This window comes from Cajanus cajan, chromosome 4 (assembly GCF_000230855.2).
Source record: "Cajanus cajan strain Asha chromosome 4, NIPB_CcT2T_4, whole genome shotgun sequence".
In the NCBI taxonomy this organism is placed as follows: Eukaryota; Viridiplantae; Streptophyta; class Magnoliopsida; order Fabales; family Fabaceae; genus Cajanus; species Cajanus cajan.
Window position 1 is genome coordinate 8,599,720 of NC_138520.1, and position 15,103 is coordinate 8,614,822.

Sequence of the window (15,103 nt, forward strand, 5' to 3'; positions counted from 1 at the left end):
ATTATTATTTGTATATGGTATATAATATAAAAAGAATATAAATCTTTTAAAATAGAAATATTTTAAATCGGAGGAGCATTGATCTCTTTAGCCAGACTTTATTATACTGACTTCTTTAAACTAATCTTCCTATGTCTTAGAATAGTGGATTTAAGCCTAACTCAACCTCCTCACGTCCAGCACTATTGGATTTGGTACGTGGATAAATGGTAGGTAGTCATTTTTCAATGATCTAGGATTGACAGGACTTGAATACACTCCTTCATGTCCATGGTGCATGTATCAATAAATGGTAGGTGGCCCTTTCCTCGGGACTTGAATACACCCCCTCATGCCCATGGTGATATATCAATGGTGGGTGACCCATTTTTAAAAATCTAGGATAACTCTGATACCATCTCTGAATAGTGGATTTAAGTCTAACTTAACCTTACAAAATCAGTTTGAAGGTGAAGGTTGCTTTCCACTTATATATCATTTAATTGCTTAATCTCTAGACGATGTGGAACTTGAATTTTTCTTAATACCATGTCGACCTCTTTGGTCATTATATGTCTACTAATCGATAGAAGGATATAATTTCTTATTTTACTAATTAATTTGTTTCTAAGCACATAAATAAATTTAAATCCCGTAGGCAAAAAAAAGAGAAGAAAAATCCCTTCTAAGTTATTTTATAAGGATAAGTCTTTAAAATCTTTGCTAGCTATACAGTAGAGGAATGCACATTTCTCAGTTCAAGCCAAATGTTTTATTCAAAGGTGCATCCTAGGATTAGCATTTTTGCCCCTTGACATGGGTTTCTAACAAACAACCATGAGAAATCCACTTTATATTAAAAGAAATGATATCATTGATAAGAGGAACAAAACCCTTATCACTTCAAAACTGATATTTCTTTAATGTTATTTAATATTAAAACATGATAATAAGTCAGCACTTAATGTCATGCACATAATAATTGCAAGTTAAGTGAGTGATTATTATAAATTTGATTTGCAGGGTACTCAAATTATTTTACTTGTATTTTCATAGTCAAGACATTTTCTTTTACCTTTCTATTATAAAGAGGATTTTCTGATTAGAGTTGATTTTTATAAGAAGCCTTCTTTTGATCCATTCTACGGTTTTGAATTTGCATAGCACAACTGAAGATGGAATGGAAGAGTCACTATAGAGATTTTTCTGGAATGATTATTTGTTATTGAATTTGTTCAAAGCTATGAATACATATAAAGATATTCTAATATACTTAAAGAAATATTTTTATAAATAAGAGAGTTAATTTAGGAAAATCAATAAATTAATATAGGAAGTATAGCAAGGAGATAACTTATATGGAGATATTGTAACGTAGAAAATATTTATAGAATAATTACAAAGATATTCCATTTATTATAAAAATATTACACTAATAATCTCCAAGTTGGAGCATAGAGATTACAAATGCCCAACTTGTGAAGAAGTAAAGAAAATTGTGATTTATTGAGAATTTTGGTCAAAATATCTACGAGCTGTGTATCAGTCCGAATATGAGATATAAAAATTGTTACATCTTGTAAGGCATCACGAATTAAATGACAATTCATTTTGATATGCTTCATTTATTCATGGAAAATTGGATATACTTTGTAATTAGTGGAATATCTTTGTAATTACTTTGTAAATATTTTATGGGCTACAATATCTCAAGATGAGTTGTCTCCTTGATATACTTTCCTATATTAATTTATTTGTTTTCCTATATTAGCTATGATAACATATAGAGTTTTGTGAAATAATTCTTTGTTATTAAATTTGGTCAAAGTCATAAATATATACAAAGATATTATAATGTCTCATATTCGGATTGATGCATAGCTCGTAGATATTTTGACAATTTTTCCATAGATCACAAATTTTTTTTATTTCTTTACAAGTTGGGCATTTGCAATCTCTATGCCCCAACTTGAAGGAAAGTATTATAGTGAAATATTTTTGTAACTAATGGAATTATCTTTGTAATTACTATATAAATATTTTTCTAAGCAACGATATCTCAAGATGAGTTGTCTCCTTACTATACATTCCTATATTAGTTTATTTGTTTTCTTAGATTAGTCCCGTTATTTATGAAAATATTCCTTGAGTATAAGGAACATTAAAATATCTTTATATATTCATGACTTTGTCCAAATTCAATAATAGAGAATTATTCGACAAAACTCTATATGGTATCATAACTATTATAGGAAAACAAATAAATTCATATAGGAAAGTATATCAATGAGACAACTCTTTTTGAGATATTGTAACATAGAAAATATTTATAAAATAATTATAAAGACATTTTACTAATTACAAAGCTATTTAGTTTGTGCACAGTTCTCGTGCTGGAAGAAAATTTAGAGAATCTACTCAAAGGCACATTACTGCTGATGCAAATATGCAATTAAAGAAAATGATGACAGGAATAACTCTCATTAAGCCACAATGCAAGCTTTTGGTTTTAATGCATTGAGGATGTCTTCTCACTCTTCGTCCTTTTATTTCTAAAAATTTGGGTATTGCCTTGGACTCATAAACCATACTCTGGCTTAAGCTTACATTTCTCCATGGATGAGATGTTGCTTAAGTTTGATCATTTTAAAAATTGCACATTCTGACTTAAGATTAAATCAAGTGGTTCTAAAACCATACTCAAATCTGGTTAAAATCCTGGCATGCTGAATATGTAGAATATACTACAAAATTAGTTTAATTTCTATGCACTTTCTGTGGGTAAAAAAAAAATACGTTGTCAATCAATAAGATATTTTGATAGATATAACTTTTAGGATATAGTTATTATAAGGTTAACAAACTTACAATATATGAAAATTTGTGATTAGATGATGGATGACATTGTAAAAGTGTATAGATTATTTTCTCAAAAACAAAAATGGTTTTAGTTTCATTCTTATGCCGTTCTTTATTGGTTGTGGTCTTTATTTCAGGTTTGATGATGGTCCTCTTTGATTGTTGGTTTGCCTGATACTGAGGATAGCTTGGTTCCATAGTTGCAACTATTTGTTGTTTGTAAAAATTTCAAATGTTCTGACTCATGCAAGTTCATTGATGCTATTCGTGCTGGAAGTGGAGAGATTGATCTTGCTCTTTTCACTCATTTTAGCATAAAAGTGTGACAAGTTGTTTTTTTTTCTTATCACAAATATTTTCAATTTGTTGGACTAGAGACTAATTCTGCTTATGATGTTATGATTATTATTAATCTGAAAGGTTTTTGCATATGACTGATATCAAACACAAAATTTTTCACTAAATAAATCTTTCTCTCACAACATATCAATGCAAGGTAGTAAACTATTACATCAACCAATCGATCGGGTTTGTGGTAAGTGTTTGTTATGCTGTAAATGCCACTTGCATTCAAAATAATGCATAAAGATTTTCTGGCTAAGTTTTATGGTAGGTATTCTACTAGGTGTGCCTATCTCTTCCACTTGTCCTTTGTTAAGATCTCTAGAATTGAATGACTTCTTTATTTACCACAAGAAAGTTAGAATTTCTGTAAGTGGTGTACTGATTTCTTTGTTTTTTTTTTTTTTTTTTGAAGAATTATCTTCTTTTTCTTCTTCTTTTTCTCTCCTTTGGTTTCATTAGATAGGTTTCAATGCAATTTGAAAGAACAAAGTTAAAATGATGCCATCCTAAAAAAGTTTTTGGTGAGATAACATTGTTAGGATATAAATATTATATTGATAGAATAATAAAAAAAATAAAAATTTATGAATCACACATATATTTTATTAATTAAAAACCTTTTTGATGATAACTAGAAATAAAATCATAAAAATATCTAATCATTAGAGAGTTATATACACAAATATTTCAATAAAAATAACAAGATATAACTACTTATTAATATAAATATATCTCGTCAAATATAAATATCATAACATAAATTCTATCATCACTTAATTAAAATTAAATCTAGGATTAGAAAAAGGGAAATAGTTTTTGACCCGGTGGAAAAATCTTCTTTTACCCAAATCAACTCAAATTACCTCATTTTTATGAAATAATAAAGCCATAAAATACCCTTTCTCTTTGTCTTTTGGCTTAATCAAACTATTTTACACTCTTTCCTTTGAAAATAAATAGGAAGCTGAAGAGAAGTAAAAGTTACTGTACCAAAAAAAAGGGAGTAAAATTTTACTGCTACTTTTGTTTATTTAAACATTTTTTTATAAAAAATCATGCCGCATTTATTAACTTAATAGGTGGAGCCTGCTGTATTAAATATTTTGAGAAAATTTTCTTCTCAAAATTATTTTACATACCTGTAATCTACACACACACAAAAAAAAAAGTCGTACTAACCTTGAAAAAAAAAACAGAAAAGACAAGTTCACATCTTATAAAATCTATCCTTTTTTTTTTCAAAAATTGTATGTAGTATCATAGGTTGAAGAAACTGAAAACAAAAAAAAAAAAAAAAAAAAAAAAAAGAGAGAGAGGATTTTTGTGGTCGAGCTTTTGTGTTCTGTTTTCTCATTTTTCGGTGTATTGGTCCATATTTACGTGGTTTGTATGCTTTCTGTCCCCAATAGCTGCTATTGGTGGTGCTTTTGCGCCCATAGAATAAAAAATCTCGATTGTATAGATTAATTAATCTTCAAAAATATCATATGAAGTTCATTATAATTACAACGTGCCACACTTTTTCTAGGGATAAAACATTTTACTTCTTCATAATTGGATTTTATTTTAGTCTTTTTATAACTTAATAAAAGTAAGAACGCTAATTGGAAGAAAAAAAAGTATTACTTATATATAGTTGACAAAAAAAATACTTTACGTACATGTATATAAAGACTCATGTTTAAATAATACAAATTAAATTCCATCTTTGGACCAACACATGTCCAAAAATTTATGTAGAAGTATATTTTCTTTTTTATTATCTACTAATAATCTAAACAACCCGAGTTAAAAGGAGTAGAAGGAAGCCACAAGTTGTGATCTACATGTAATCATGCGAACCAATGATGAAGCAAGAAGCAGCTTACACCACCTGCCACGTGTCAAGTTTCAATTAAGGTTCAAAGATTTCATTGGATGAGATTCTATCACTGCCTATCCAAGCTATAACTCCCTCACTTGTTGTCCTTGATGCTCCTTAGTCCTCAGCCTCAAGTACACACACCTTTGTTTCCTCTACCTTGCACTATGGCAGCAGAGATGGCTCTTGTGAAACCAATTTCCAATGTGAGTCCCAAATTTGGCAGCCCCAGAATGGGTTCACGCTCCAAATTCAGCAGCAGCATAAGAATGTCTGCCACTGCCACCCCACCACCATCCACAAAGGAAAGCAAGAAGGGGAACAAGAGTGCCATCAAGGAGACCCTTCTGACACCAAGGTTCTACACCACTGACTTTGATGAGATGGAGACCCTTTTCAACACTGAGATCAACAAGAACCTCAACCAGGCTGAGTTTGAGGCACTGCTCCAGGAGTTCAAGACTGACTACAACCAGACACACTTTGTCAGGAACAAGGAGTTCAAGGAAGCTGCTGACAAACTTGAGGGTCCCCTCAGACAGATCTTTGTTGAGTTCCTTGAGAGGTCTTGCACTGCTGAATTCTCTGGATTCCTTCTCTACAAAGAGCTTGGAAGGAGGCTCAAGGTATCATTCCTTTCTTCTTTTTTTTCTTCACAATCGGACTCAGTATTCAAAGGGGAATAAAATAAAATGTTTATTTTTTTTAAGATAGTGTTGGGGATATTGAAATTGAAAGAGTTTAATTTTTATGCGATGTTGGTAACCAATCAGATATTATGGTAGATATAATTTTTAACATAGTTAGCATAAAAGTTAACAAACTTATACCGGGTAATAAAAAATTACGGTAGATATAGTTTTTAAGACAGATATTGTAAAATTAACAATCTTATCATAATGGCAATTTGAAATTGGATGATAATGTAAAAGCTTACTCATATCATATATTGGAAAAGTATGGATAATTATTGGGAAAGTTTTTGTTCATTATCAATACAGTTCTGATTCTAAGTACTGGGATTCTGTTCTCTTGATGTTGTGGCGTTTAATGCAATTCTGCTATATTTCATGTCTTCAATGAGCTTATCTTGGACAAGGTTGTTCTGGTCTTTTATTGTTGGTCTTATTTATTGCTTTGGATGTTGATGTTACAGAAAACCAACCCTGTGGTGGCTGAGATTTTCTCTCTTATGTCTAGGGATGAAGCCAGGCATGCTGGGTATAGACACCTCTTGCTTCTAAGTTCTAATTCTTAATTTTTCTCCTTTTTTCATTTTCCATTTTATATGTTATTTGTAGTGCTTGACTTTATGTTTTTGATTCTATGCAGATTTCTGAACAAGGGTTTATCTGATTTCAATTTGGCTCTGGACTTGGGTTTCTTGACCAAAGCTAGAAAATACACATTTTTCAAGCCCAAATTTATCTTCTATGCTACATACTTGTCTGAGAAAATTGGATACTGGAGATACATAACCATATACAGACATCTCAAGGCCAACCCCGAGTACCAATGTTATCCCATTTTTAAGTACTTTGAGAACTGGTGCCAGGATGAGAACAGACATGGAGACTTCTTCTCTGCCCTCATGAAGGCACAGCCACAATTTCTAAATGACTGGAAAGCAAAGTTGTGGGCTCGGTTCTTCTGTCTCTCGGTAATTTTTCTCGTTTTCTCGCCATTTTGCCTTCTTTTAAGAATCTTAAGTTAAAGCTTCAATACTTTGGACCTGTTGAAATAAACTTCTCCAGAAACACTTTTAGGAGAAAAAAATAAAAAGGAAAAACCAAAATCAACTTTTCCATAAGCTAAAAATAAAATTAGCTTATGCATAAGTCTAAAGTATTCGAAAAGTAAATAAGAGGAAGCTTCTACAAATTGATTTATGTGTAAGCCACTTTTAGTTTATAAAGAAGTTTATTTCATTCTTCTTTCCTAATTTTCTCTTTTAAAGGTGTTTCCGAAGAAGTTTACTCAAATAAACTCCTAGTACTAATAGGTGCTAGGTTAAGAGTGTAATAGAGATTACTAGAGAAAACTAGGCCTACAGAATCCTACAGACCTTAACTAATAATCCATGTGGAAGACAAGTATGTCCAAGATGCAAAATCTCATTCACCTTGGCATTCCTTATCATGAAACAGTTTGTACGAGCCAAAGAGATCACATATGTCATATCTGTCATTATAAGGTTTTAGTTATTATCATTCTTAACCGTGCTTAAAACTTAATTGTCAAATTTCTCCTGCAGGTTTATGTCACTATGTATCTCAATGATTGCCAACGTACAGCTTTCTATGAAGGCATTGGACTTAACACAAAGGAATTTGACATGCATGTCATCATTGAGGTTAGTTTGTGATACATTGCTGTTTCCTGTTTGGTATAATCACTATTTGTTTGATCGCTTCTATTCATTCTCAATTACTTGATGAATTAAGTAATTGACTGATAAAATGAAAGTAATGGAGCCTTGAGTTACCATAGAAAACACTATGACTAGTAAGAGTTGATCAACAAAGAGCAAATGATGAACAACTCATAATTTACAACGAGTTTCTCAAGCTTCATTTCTGGCTTGTTTCTGCAGACAAACCGCACAACGGCTCGAATTTTCCCTGCTGTTCTTGATGTTGAAAACCCAGAATTCAAGCGGAAATTGGACCGGATGGTGGAGATAAACGAGAAGCTTATTGCTGTAGGCGAGACCGATGACATATCAGTGGTGAAGAACTTCAAGAGGATCCCACTGGTTGCAGCCTTGGTGTCTGAACTCTTGGCCGCATACCTAATGCCACCAATTGAGTCAGGGTCTGTAGACTTGGCAGAGTTTGAACCACAGCTTGTGTACTGAAGTTGTGTATAAATTTGTTGTCCATTTGGTCTCCATCATAATGTTCATCTTGAGTGCTACTAATATTGCTGCCAAAGTAAAATATGGTTGTACAAGACAGTGAGGAAACATTTACCATGATGAGGTCCTTTTTAGTTTAATCATCTTTTCTCCCAACCTTCTTTTTGTATTTCCTTTTTTGTTGTTTTAGAAGTTCATTAGGAGTCTTAACCTTTTGAGTTACTTATCAAGAAATGATTCTTTCCTCACTCTATGTTCCAATTGGAAGGTCTAAACAGCAAATATTGATCCTATTGCCATCAAACCCCATTCCTTAACTGTTAATTTTGGTTTGTCTAATTTTGTCACGCTTCTAGCAAACCTTGCTATCTGTTGAATTCAGCGTAGTTCCTTTGCATTTAAACAAAATGAAGAATGTGACTACATATAGCAGTTAGGGATGGCAACGGGGCGAGGCGGGTACGGGTTTCATGATACCCGTCCCTATCCTCGCGAGCCAAACTCATCCCCGTCCCCGTATCATACCTGTCGGGTATGTGATTTTCATCCTCATCTCCGTCCCTGTCGGGTATCGGGTATACCCGTACCCGTACCTGTACCGTCAAAATTTTTATTTTTTATTTTTTAAAAAAAATAATATTTTTAAATTATTTTTTTAATTATATTATAATTATAATTAGGTTATTTCTTTATCTCATATTATAATAAAAAATCACACATAAAAAAATATTAAAATTCTTTAATATAATTAAATTGAAAGTGGGTATTAAATTAAAAATGGGAACGGGTACGGGTACGGGGCGGATAAGTACATACCCGTACCCGTACCCGTACCCGATTTAATATATCGGGTTTTACCCATACCCGTACTCGTTCCCAGTCAAACCGGGTATTACCTGCGGGTACGGGTATATTTGTCATCCCTAATAACAGTACCACAAATAGCAACAATATTGAAAAACACACTGGAAAATAGTTCCTTTGTTCTTAGAGAAAAAGGATTTGGGTTAACAGTTAGAGATGAGATGGTTCAAGTTACAAAATTAGTAAAAATATATATATATATATATATATATATATATATATATATATATATTATTCTATATAAATTTGGTGTTAATTATGGATTCAAATTAAATTTTAATTCAATGGCAGTTTTAAAAAGTTATGTTACAAAAACACTTCTCTTGTTCGAATTGACATTGGTCAATACATGTTTGACATTTCTTTCTAAGTCGCCTTGTATTAAAGGTAAAGTAATATCTTCAATTACGATTTCATGTTCAAGGTAGATATTGAATCTTAATTTTTAGTTAAAAAAATATAAATGACAAATTATTTGTACTAACAACTTTTAGTTCATATTTAACACTTCTAATTAGGTATTTAATTAAAAAATTATTTATTGTCAGTTTAAATATTTAAGTCAACACAGTTATCCAATTTGGACACTTTGACCAACACCTACATATGGATGGATGGCATTAATAGTTAAAAAATTATTCAGTTTTTAACTCTTAGTAAGCCAACTTAAAATACAATATGAAATGTTAAAACAAAAATAATGTCTCGTCATTATTTTAGGCTGTTTACCATAGGAAAAAAAAAACAGAAGGTTGGCTTAAAAAAGTGAATATTTCATAAATTTACATATTTTGTTATGCTGTGCATGATTCATTTTATTAATGTTTATGGCGATGTCCCGAACTCCTATATATTAGACATTAACGATGGGGATGTTTATTGATTTCGATAAATATTCACATAGATCATCTAAATAGGCTATACGTTAGTTTTCCTAAGATTTAAACACAAATTTATTCCCTCGATATTTAAAATGGAATATAGTCCCCAAGTATATCTTTCGACATCAATCCAGTTCCTAAATTCATGTTTTTTTTTGCACTTATATTTTTGTATGATCAATATCGGTATAGACTTTTGCTTTTATTTATGCTCTTAACAGGGATCTGTATGTAAAATCTTCATCAATCAGAGCATTTTTAGGAAAAGAAAACAATTCTTCAACGACGGTTACAAATAAAGAAAGACACATGCGATTTAGAAAGTGAAAAAATAAATTCAAATATGCATTCTAAACCAACTAACAATATGTAGTTACACCTACAAGAGAATTGGTGGTAATGTGTGAAGTGCAAGTTTGGTTATGTGTTGCCAGAGGCACATCTCTTTTTCTATATTTTTTTTATTAATAAAGAGGTATAACTCTTTCTAATCAACCTATAAGAGTAAAGTAATACTTTCCATCGTGATTCTATGTCCTTAAAAGCTCAACAAAGTAGTTTTTGCATCATATCTTGGATAATTGACATTAAAAAAATAAGGAAACGCATGTAACTACTAACTTGAAAGGTATACGATATAGCTTCTGCATTTTCTCTTAATATTGACGTGGAAATCAAGCTAAACATGCGTAGATAACGCATTACCAAACACACTAAGTCACCTGTACAAGTTCTTGGCTTGCCATACATTCACCCCACCAACTGTACAAAAAATAATTGAAAGCAAGATGGAACATGAAATTTAGCATAAAATGAAATTCCTTCAATCTGATTTACTTTTAGAGGCTGTTTTATCTTTTATAACAGGCTGGACTAGAAATTTGAATGTCCACACTGCTAAAATAGTTGCCTCTATGGGTGCAAGCCAGTACACAAGGATGTGCTCCTTAGTTATGTGATCCCCTCGAGCATAAGCCCATCCCATTACCTGAACAGGTCAAACAAGGTTTCTTAGCGAGAAAACAACAAAGGGTTCTTCTATTCTATGGTTCTCATAAGTCATAACTAAAGTTTTCTGATATATCATATATGGTTTCTTCTATACTTACAGATGCAGGGTTCATGCAACCACCAGTGAAATCAGAGCCAAGTATATGAAGTGTTAACTTGGAGAGGCTGGAGATCCAAGTCTTCATGAAGAAATTTTCACGAACTTTCATGGCAAGTCCAAGTGAAATGATAACAATTCCAAATGTTAGTAATCCTTCTGTCAGTGCACCTTGATGAATGTCGACATTCAGACGTGGTCCCTGTCCTACTTCAGGAATTGTATCAATAAGAAGTTTAACTCCAACAATAGATCCAATCACCTGGAGAAATTCAAAACCATGCAAATTTGAATGATAATCTTCAATTCATGTTGACTTTTGAGACATTCACGTATATGGTTAAGACTTGAGATGTATAATAAATAAGAAGCAACTACAGGAAACAAAGATGTAATGAGGCTGCTTTCTAGCATAGCCAACATGAATTACACAGTTGTAATAGGTAAGAGAAATCTCAAGCCTTCTCACTAGTCTTCTTAGATGTTTGCAAATAAGATTTTATATACAGACTGCAACTGTACATGCAATGTGTGTGAAAGCATGTGAGCCTCTGTGTGTGATCATATGCAAGAGAGAGTAGGAATCTACAAAGCACAGAGGCCTCTAAACTGATAATCCAGCGGATTTCTAAAGCAATATTTAGTTGGATTCATGAAATTAAGGATCAACGGATTTAAAGAAACTTCCAAAATGCCATCTAGCTTAGTTTACAAAGATGGAGTTTACTTATATAAACAATGAGTCTCAAATTTGAATCTTTACCTAAATAATAAAACATAAATGCATCAATCAAAACGTAGTGAATAACAACAGGCTATGAAAACAATTTATGATGTATCAAGGTAAGTAGGCCGCCAATCAAAATAAGAAGATAGATGTGTTACTGTCGTCCCTTAGAGCTATATTTTAGTAACTTTCTAGTCCTCCTAGCCCATGTTTTATGATATTAAGACACATAAAATCAAAACATAAGAAAAGCACGTAGTTCAAATCTTCAGAGCCAAATCCAAACATCAACAAAGAAACAATTTCGCTTCAAATTCTTAACTAATAAAGTATCAAAGAGTAGACTGCCTATAAAAGGAGTTAAGCCATCTTCTGCACATGGAGAATTTGGAGATATTCTAATAAGATCAGAAGTGTTCCCAACACGAGAATATTAAGTTAAATTATTGCCATTGCCAGTACAAAGACACAGGTAGAGAATAAAAATGGTAAAAATATATTTTTCGTCCCTTATATTATTTATTAGATTCAATTTAATCCCACTTTAATTAATTAAATCAATTTAGTCCCACATCTTTAAAATGTATCTTAATATTTGATTTTTCATCTTCTCCGTTTAAATACTTAACGGATATGACATGTGTCATACCACATGGCTAGACTCATGACACATGGCATGATGACATGACACGTGACATGATAACATGACACGTGGCATGATAACATGACACATGGCATGACACGTGTCAACGTTAAGTATTTAAACACAGAAAACGGAAAATCAAACATTGAGATACATTTTAAAGATGTGGGACTAAATTGATTGAATTAATTAAAATGAGACTAAATTGACACCGATAAATAATATAAGGGACAAAAAATTATATTTTTGCCGAATAAAAATCTTCAAGGGTGCAATGCAAACAAGCTCATTCAATCCAAAATCCTAGTCAGAGGAAACAATTCCTCAAATAATTGACTTACAACCACATCAGAGACAACCCTTAACCCAAATTCAGAAAATACACCAACTAACTCCTGAACTTTTCAATCAGGCTAATGAGAATAAAAAGGAACACAATTCATGAAATTCAACACCAGTCAAATCTTAGACTTAACCATACAAAGATTTAAAAGGGGGGCAAAAAAATCCCAACTTTCAGACACAGTGCCTATGTTAATTTCACATAACATAAATTCATGATATACCCACAATTTTATTGGGAACAGAGGAAAAGCAGAACCTGAGTGGGGATTCTGGCACCAACGCAGTAAAGGAAGTTGTTAAAATCCCCGGAGATAGCATCAGCCAAAACGGTGAGGGGGTTGTAGGCACCGCCACGTGTAACCTTAACGAGGAAGGCGAAGAGGAACATGTTGGTGACGGATAAGGTTGTCTTGAGAAGCTCAGCGAGAAGTGCATCAGCGAAGGAAAGATATTTGAAGAGGAATATCCGAATGAGAACACCGGACCATACCCACATGAAAGACAGAACGAAATCTGAAAGCAGAAGCTTGGTTCGTCCCATCTTCATCAATAAGGCTATCTGCTGCTGCTGCTGCTACATACCCATGAGAATGATATTCTCCTGTTTATGGATATGAATAAATAAATAATAAAAAAAAACAGGGTGGCACTCTGACAATGGCAATGCTCCTGTGGACAAAGGAACCTTGTTCCCAAATAGTAATTGAAACTTGGCCACTTGTGTTTTGGCACAATTTACAAATAGGAATTTTATGGTTCTTTTTTACATAGGATGTGAGAATCTTTTTGCTGTTTTCTTAAACATCGGAATTTGCTGTTTTCTTTAATCAAGATACAGGTTCCGATATTTAAACTTAAAAAAAAATCCTTTTTTAATGGAATAATCACTTATTAGTAATTTTTATATTTTTGGATAAATTTTTTAAAGACAAAGAAGCAAAATAAAATAGAAAACTGTTTTTGTTTTAAGAGGTAACTCTAAGATACTTCTAAAGAGAAGCTGCTCTGCTGTTGTAGTAAAGGTAAAAAATAAATGATTTTTTAGAATTATTTTTTCAATGGATCATGGTACTGGTAGGAGAATCTTCCAACTTTGTCGGAACTATATATTTCAACTTTAATTGTATTAAGATTATTTCTTTCGTCATCATTTTTTTTATCAAATCAAATACTCGAATTTAAGCGCTTAAAATTATAAGATCAATTATAACAATAATATAATTAACGAATAATATTCCTTTTTTATGTTTAAATAAACATATCTATTGTAGTTTCAAAAATATGTATATTGAAATAAGAAATAATATTTAAAGATGGATATAATTTTGTTTTGGAAACCCAAATACTATTTTAAAATAACCTGATTCTAATCCAACAAGCGGAACCATATTCAAACTCATAAAGAAACTATTATTTCGTGAATTATAAGTTAATTTCTAGGAATGTAAGTATAGACATATAATATTTCTTGTGTTTGTTAAAAGTTTTGAAAAATTATTCATAAGTATTATTCATTCCCAAGAAAGTTATCCCACCATGTTTTCTACATTTTTATTCTCATAGGAATATAAAAAGTTATGTTTTAACATACTTCTAACTCTCTTTTTTTTTTTTCCTTTTTATTTGAATTATTTTTAATTTAAAAATATTCCAAGGAATATTAAGATGCAACCAAGCATGTGTTTCTAAGTATACATGTAAATAACTTTCTAGTTAAAATAATCATAAGAATACGATTCGTATATAGGAATTAATTTGTAATCGGTAAAACAAACATTTCCTAAATCCTAATGTTTGGAACTTACACTAAAAAGACTAAATTATCCCTAACTTAACTTCCACTCTTTTCTTTAACTCACCCCTTTCATAATCACTCACTCTCAACATGCACCTTCATCCCTCCTGGATGAAAATCTTTTATTTCACACTCGTTGTCCCATTAATAAAATTTTGCCACATCAATTAAAAATGCACCTTCCTTTCACGTGCATATTTTCATTATCAATTCCAATTTTATATTTATATTTCATCCCTTTTTTATATCGACTAAACTATTCTCCCCTTCCAATTTTCTTTCGTTGAGCACCATGCACAATAGAAAAAACAAACTTTACAATCAGGACTCTTTCTCCAACAACTTTGACCTCACTTGGGCCTCCCACTCCACCACCCTTTACTACCCTCCACCACCTCCCTCAAGTTCGTTGCAGTGGCACTCATGCCCCTCCCTATTAACACTAAGGAATGAACTTAATTGAAAGTAATTTGGGAGGAAAAATGTATTTGCATTGAATTGGAAATAACTTGGGTATATATAGCCTTACAAAGAAAACTGAACACCGAAGAACAAGCTATTTACTGCTAACGTTACAAATTAAAAGATAAGAACAGTAACAATCCCATAAAAACAGGGATTTATTTAACTTGCTAAATAAATTTGAATTAATCATAACAATGCCTCCCTTAGATTAAATATGCTAAAAGCATTTAGTTTATTTCAGTCTCAATGCAAACTCCCAGTAAGACTCGCAGCTTCAAGAAATCATTCAACTTGAGAGGTTTTGTCATCACATCAGCTAATTGTTCCAAAGTGTTGCAATGAACTAACTTTATTGTACTAGCATGAGTGAGTTC

General features: G+C 31.8%; 2 protein-coding genes across 2 annotated transcripts; one reads left to right on the forward strand and one right to left on the reverse strand.

The window, feature by feature from the left end:
• Positions 1 to 5,139: 5,139 nt before the first annotated feature.
• CRD1 (dicarboxylate diiron protein, putative (Crd1)) lies at positions 5,140 to 8,149 on the forward strand. The gene is made up of 5 exons (XM_020363870.3): positions 5,140 to 5,670; positions 6,201 to 6,265; positions 6,377 to 6,704; positions 7,299 to 7,397; positions 7,638 to 8,149. Exons 1-5 carry the CDS (start codon positions 5,155 to 5,157, stop codon positions 7,899 to 7,901), a joined length of 1,272 nt encoding a protein of 423 aa, XP_020219459.1. The 5' UTR covers positions 5,140 to 5,154; the 3' UTR covers positions 7,902 to 8,149.
• Positions 8,150 to 10,267: 2,118 nt separating this feature from the next.
• SIP2;1 (small and basic intrinsic protein 2;1) lies at positions 10,268 to 13,192 on the reverse strand. Its single transcript, XM_020363824.3, has 3 exons — positions 12,726 to 13,192; positions 10,756 to 11,016; positions 10,268 to 10,634 (listed from the first exon to the last, which is right to left on the reverse strand). The coding sequence occupies exons 1-3, from the start codon at positions 13,014 to 13,016 to the stop codon at positions 10,470 to 10,472; spliced, it is 717 nt and encodes a 238-aa protein (XP_020219413.1). The 5' UTR covers positions 13,017 to 13,192; the 3' UTR covers positions 10,268 to 10,469.
• Between the last annotated feature and the right edge of the window lie 1,911 nt (positions 13,193 to 15,103).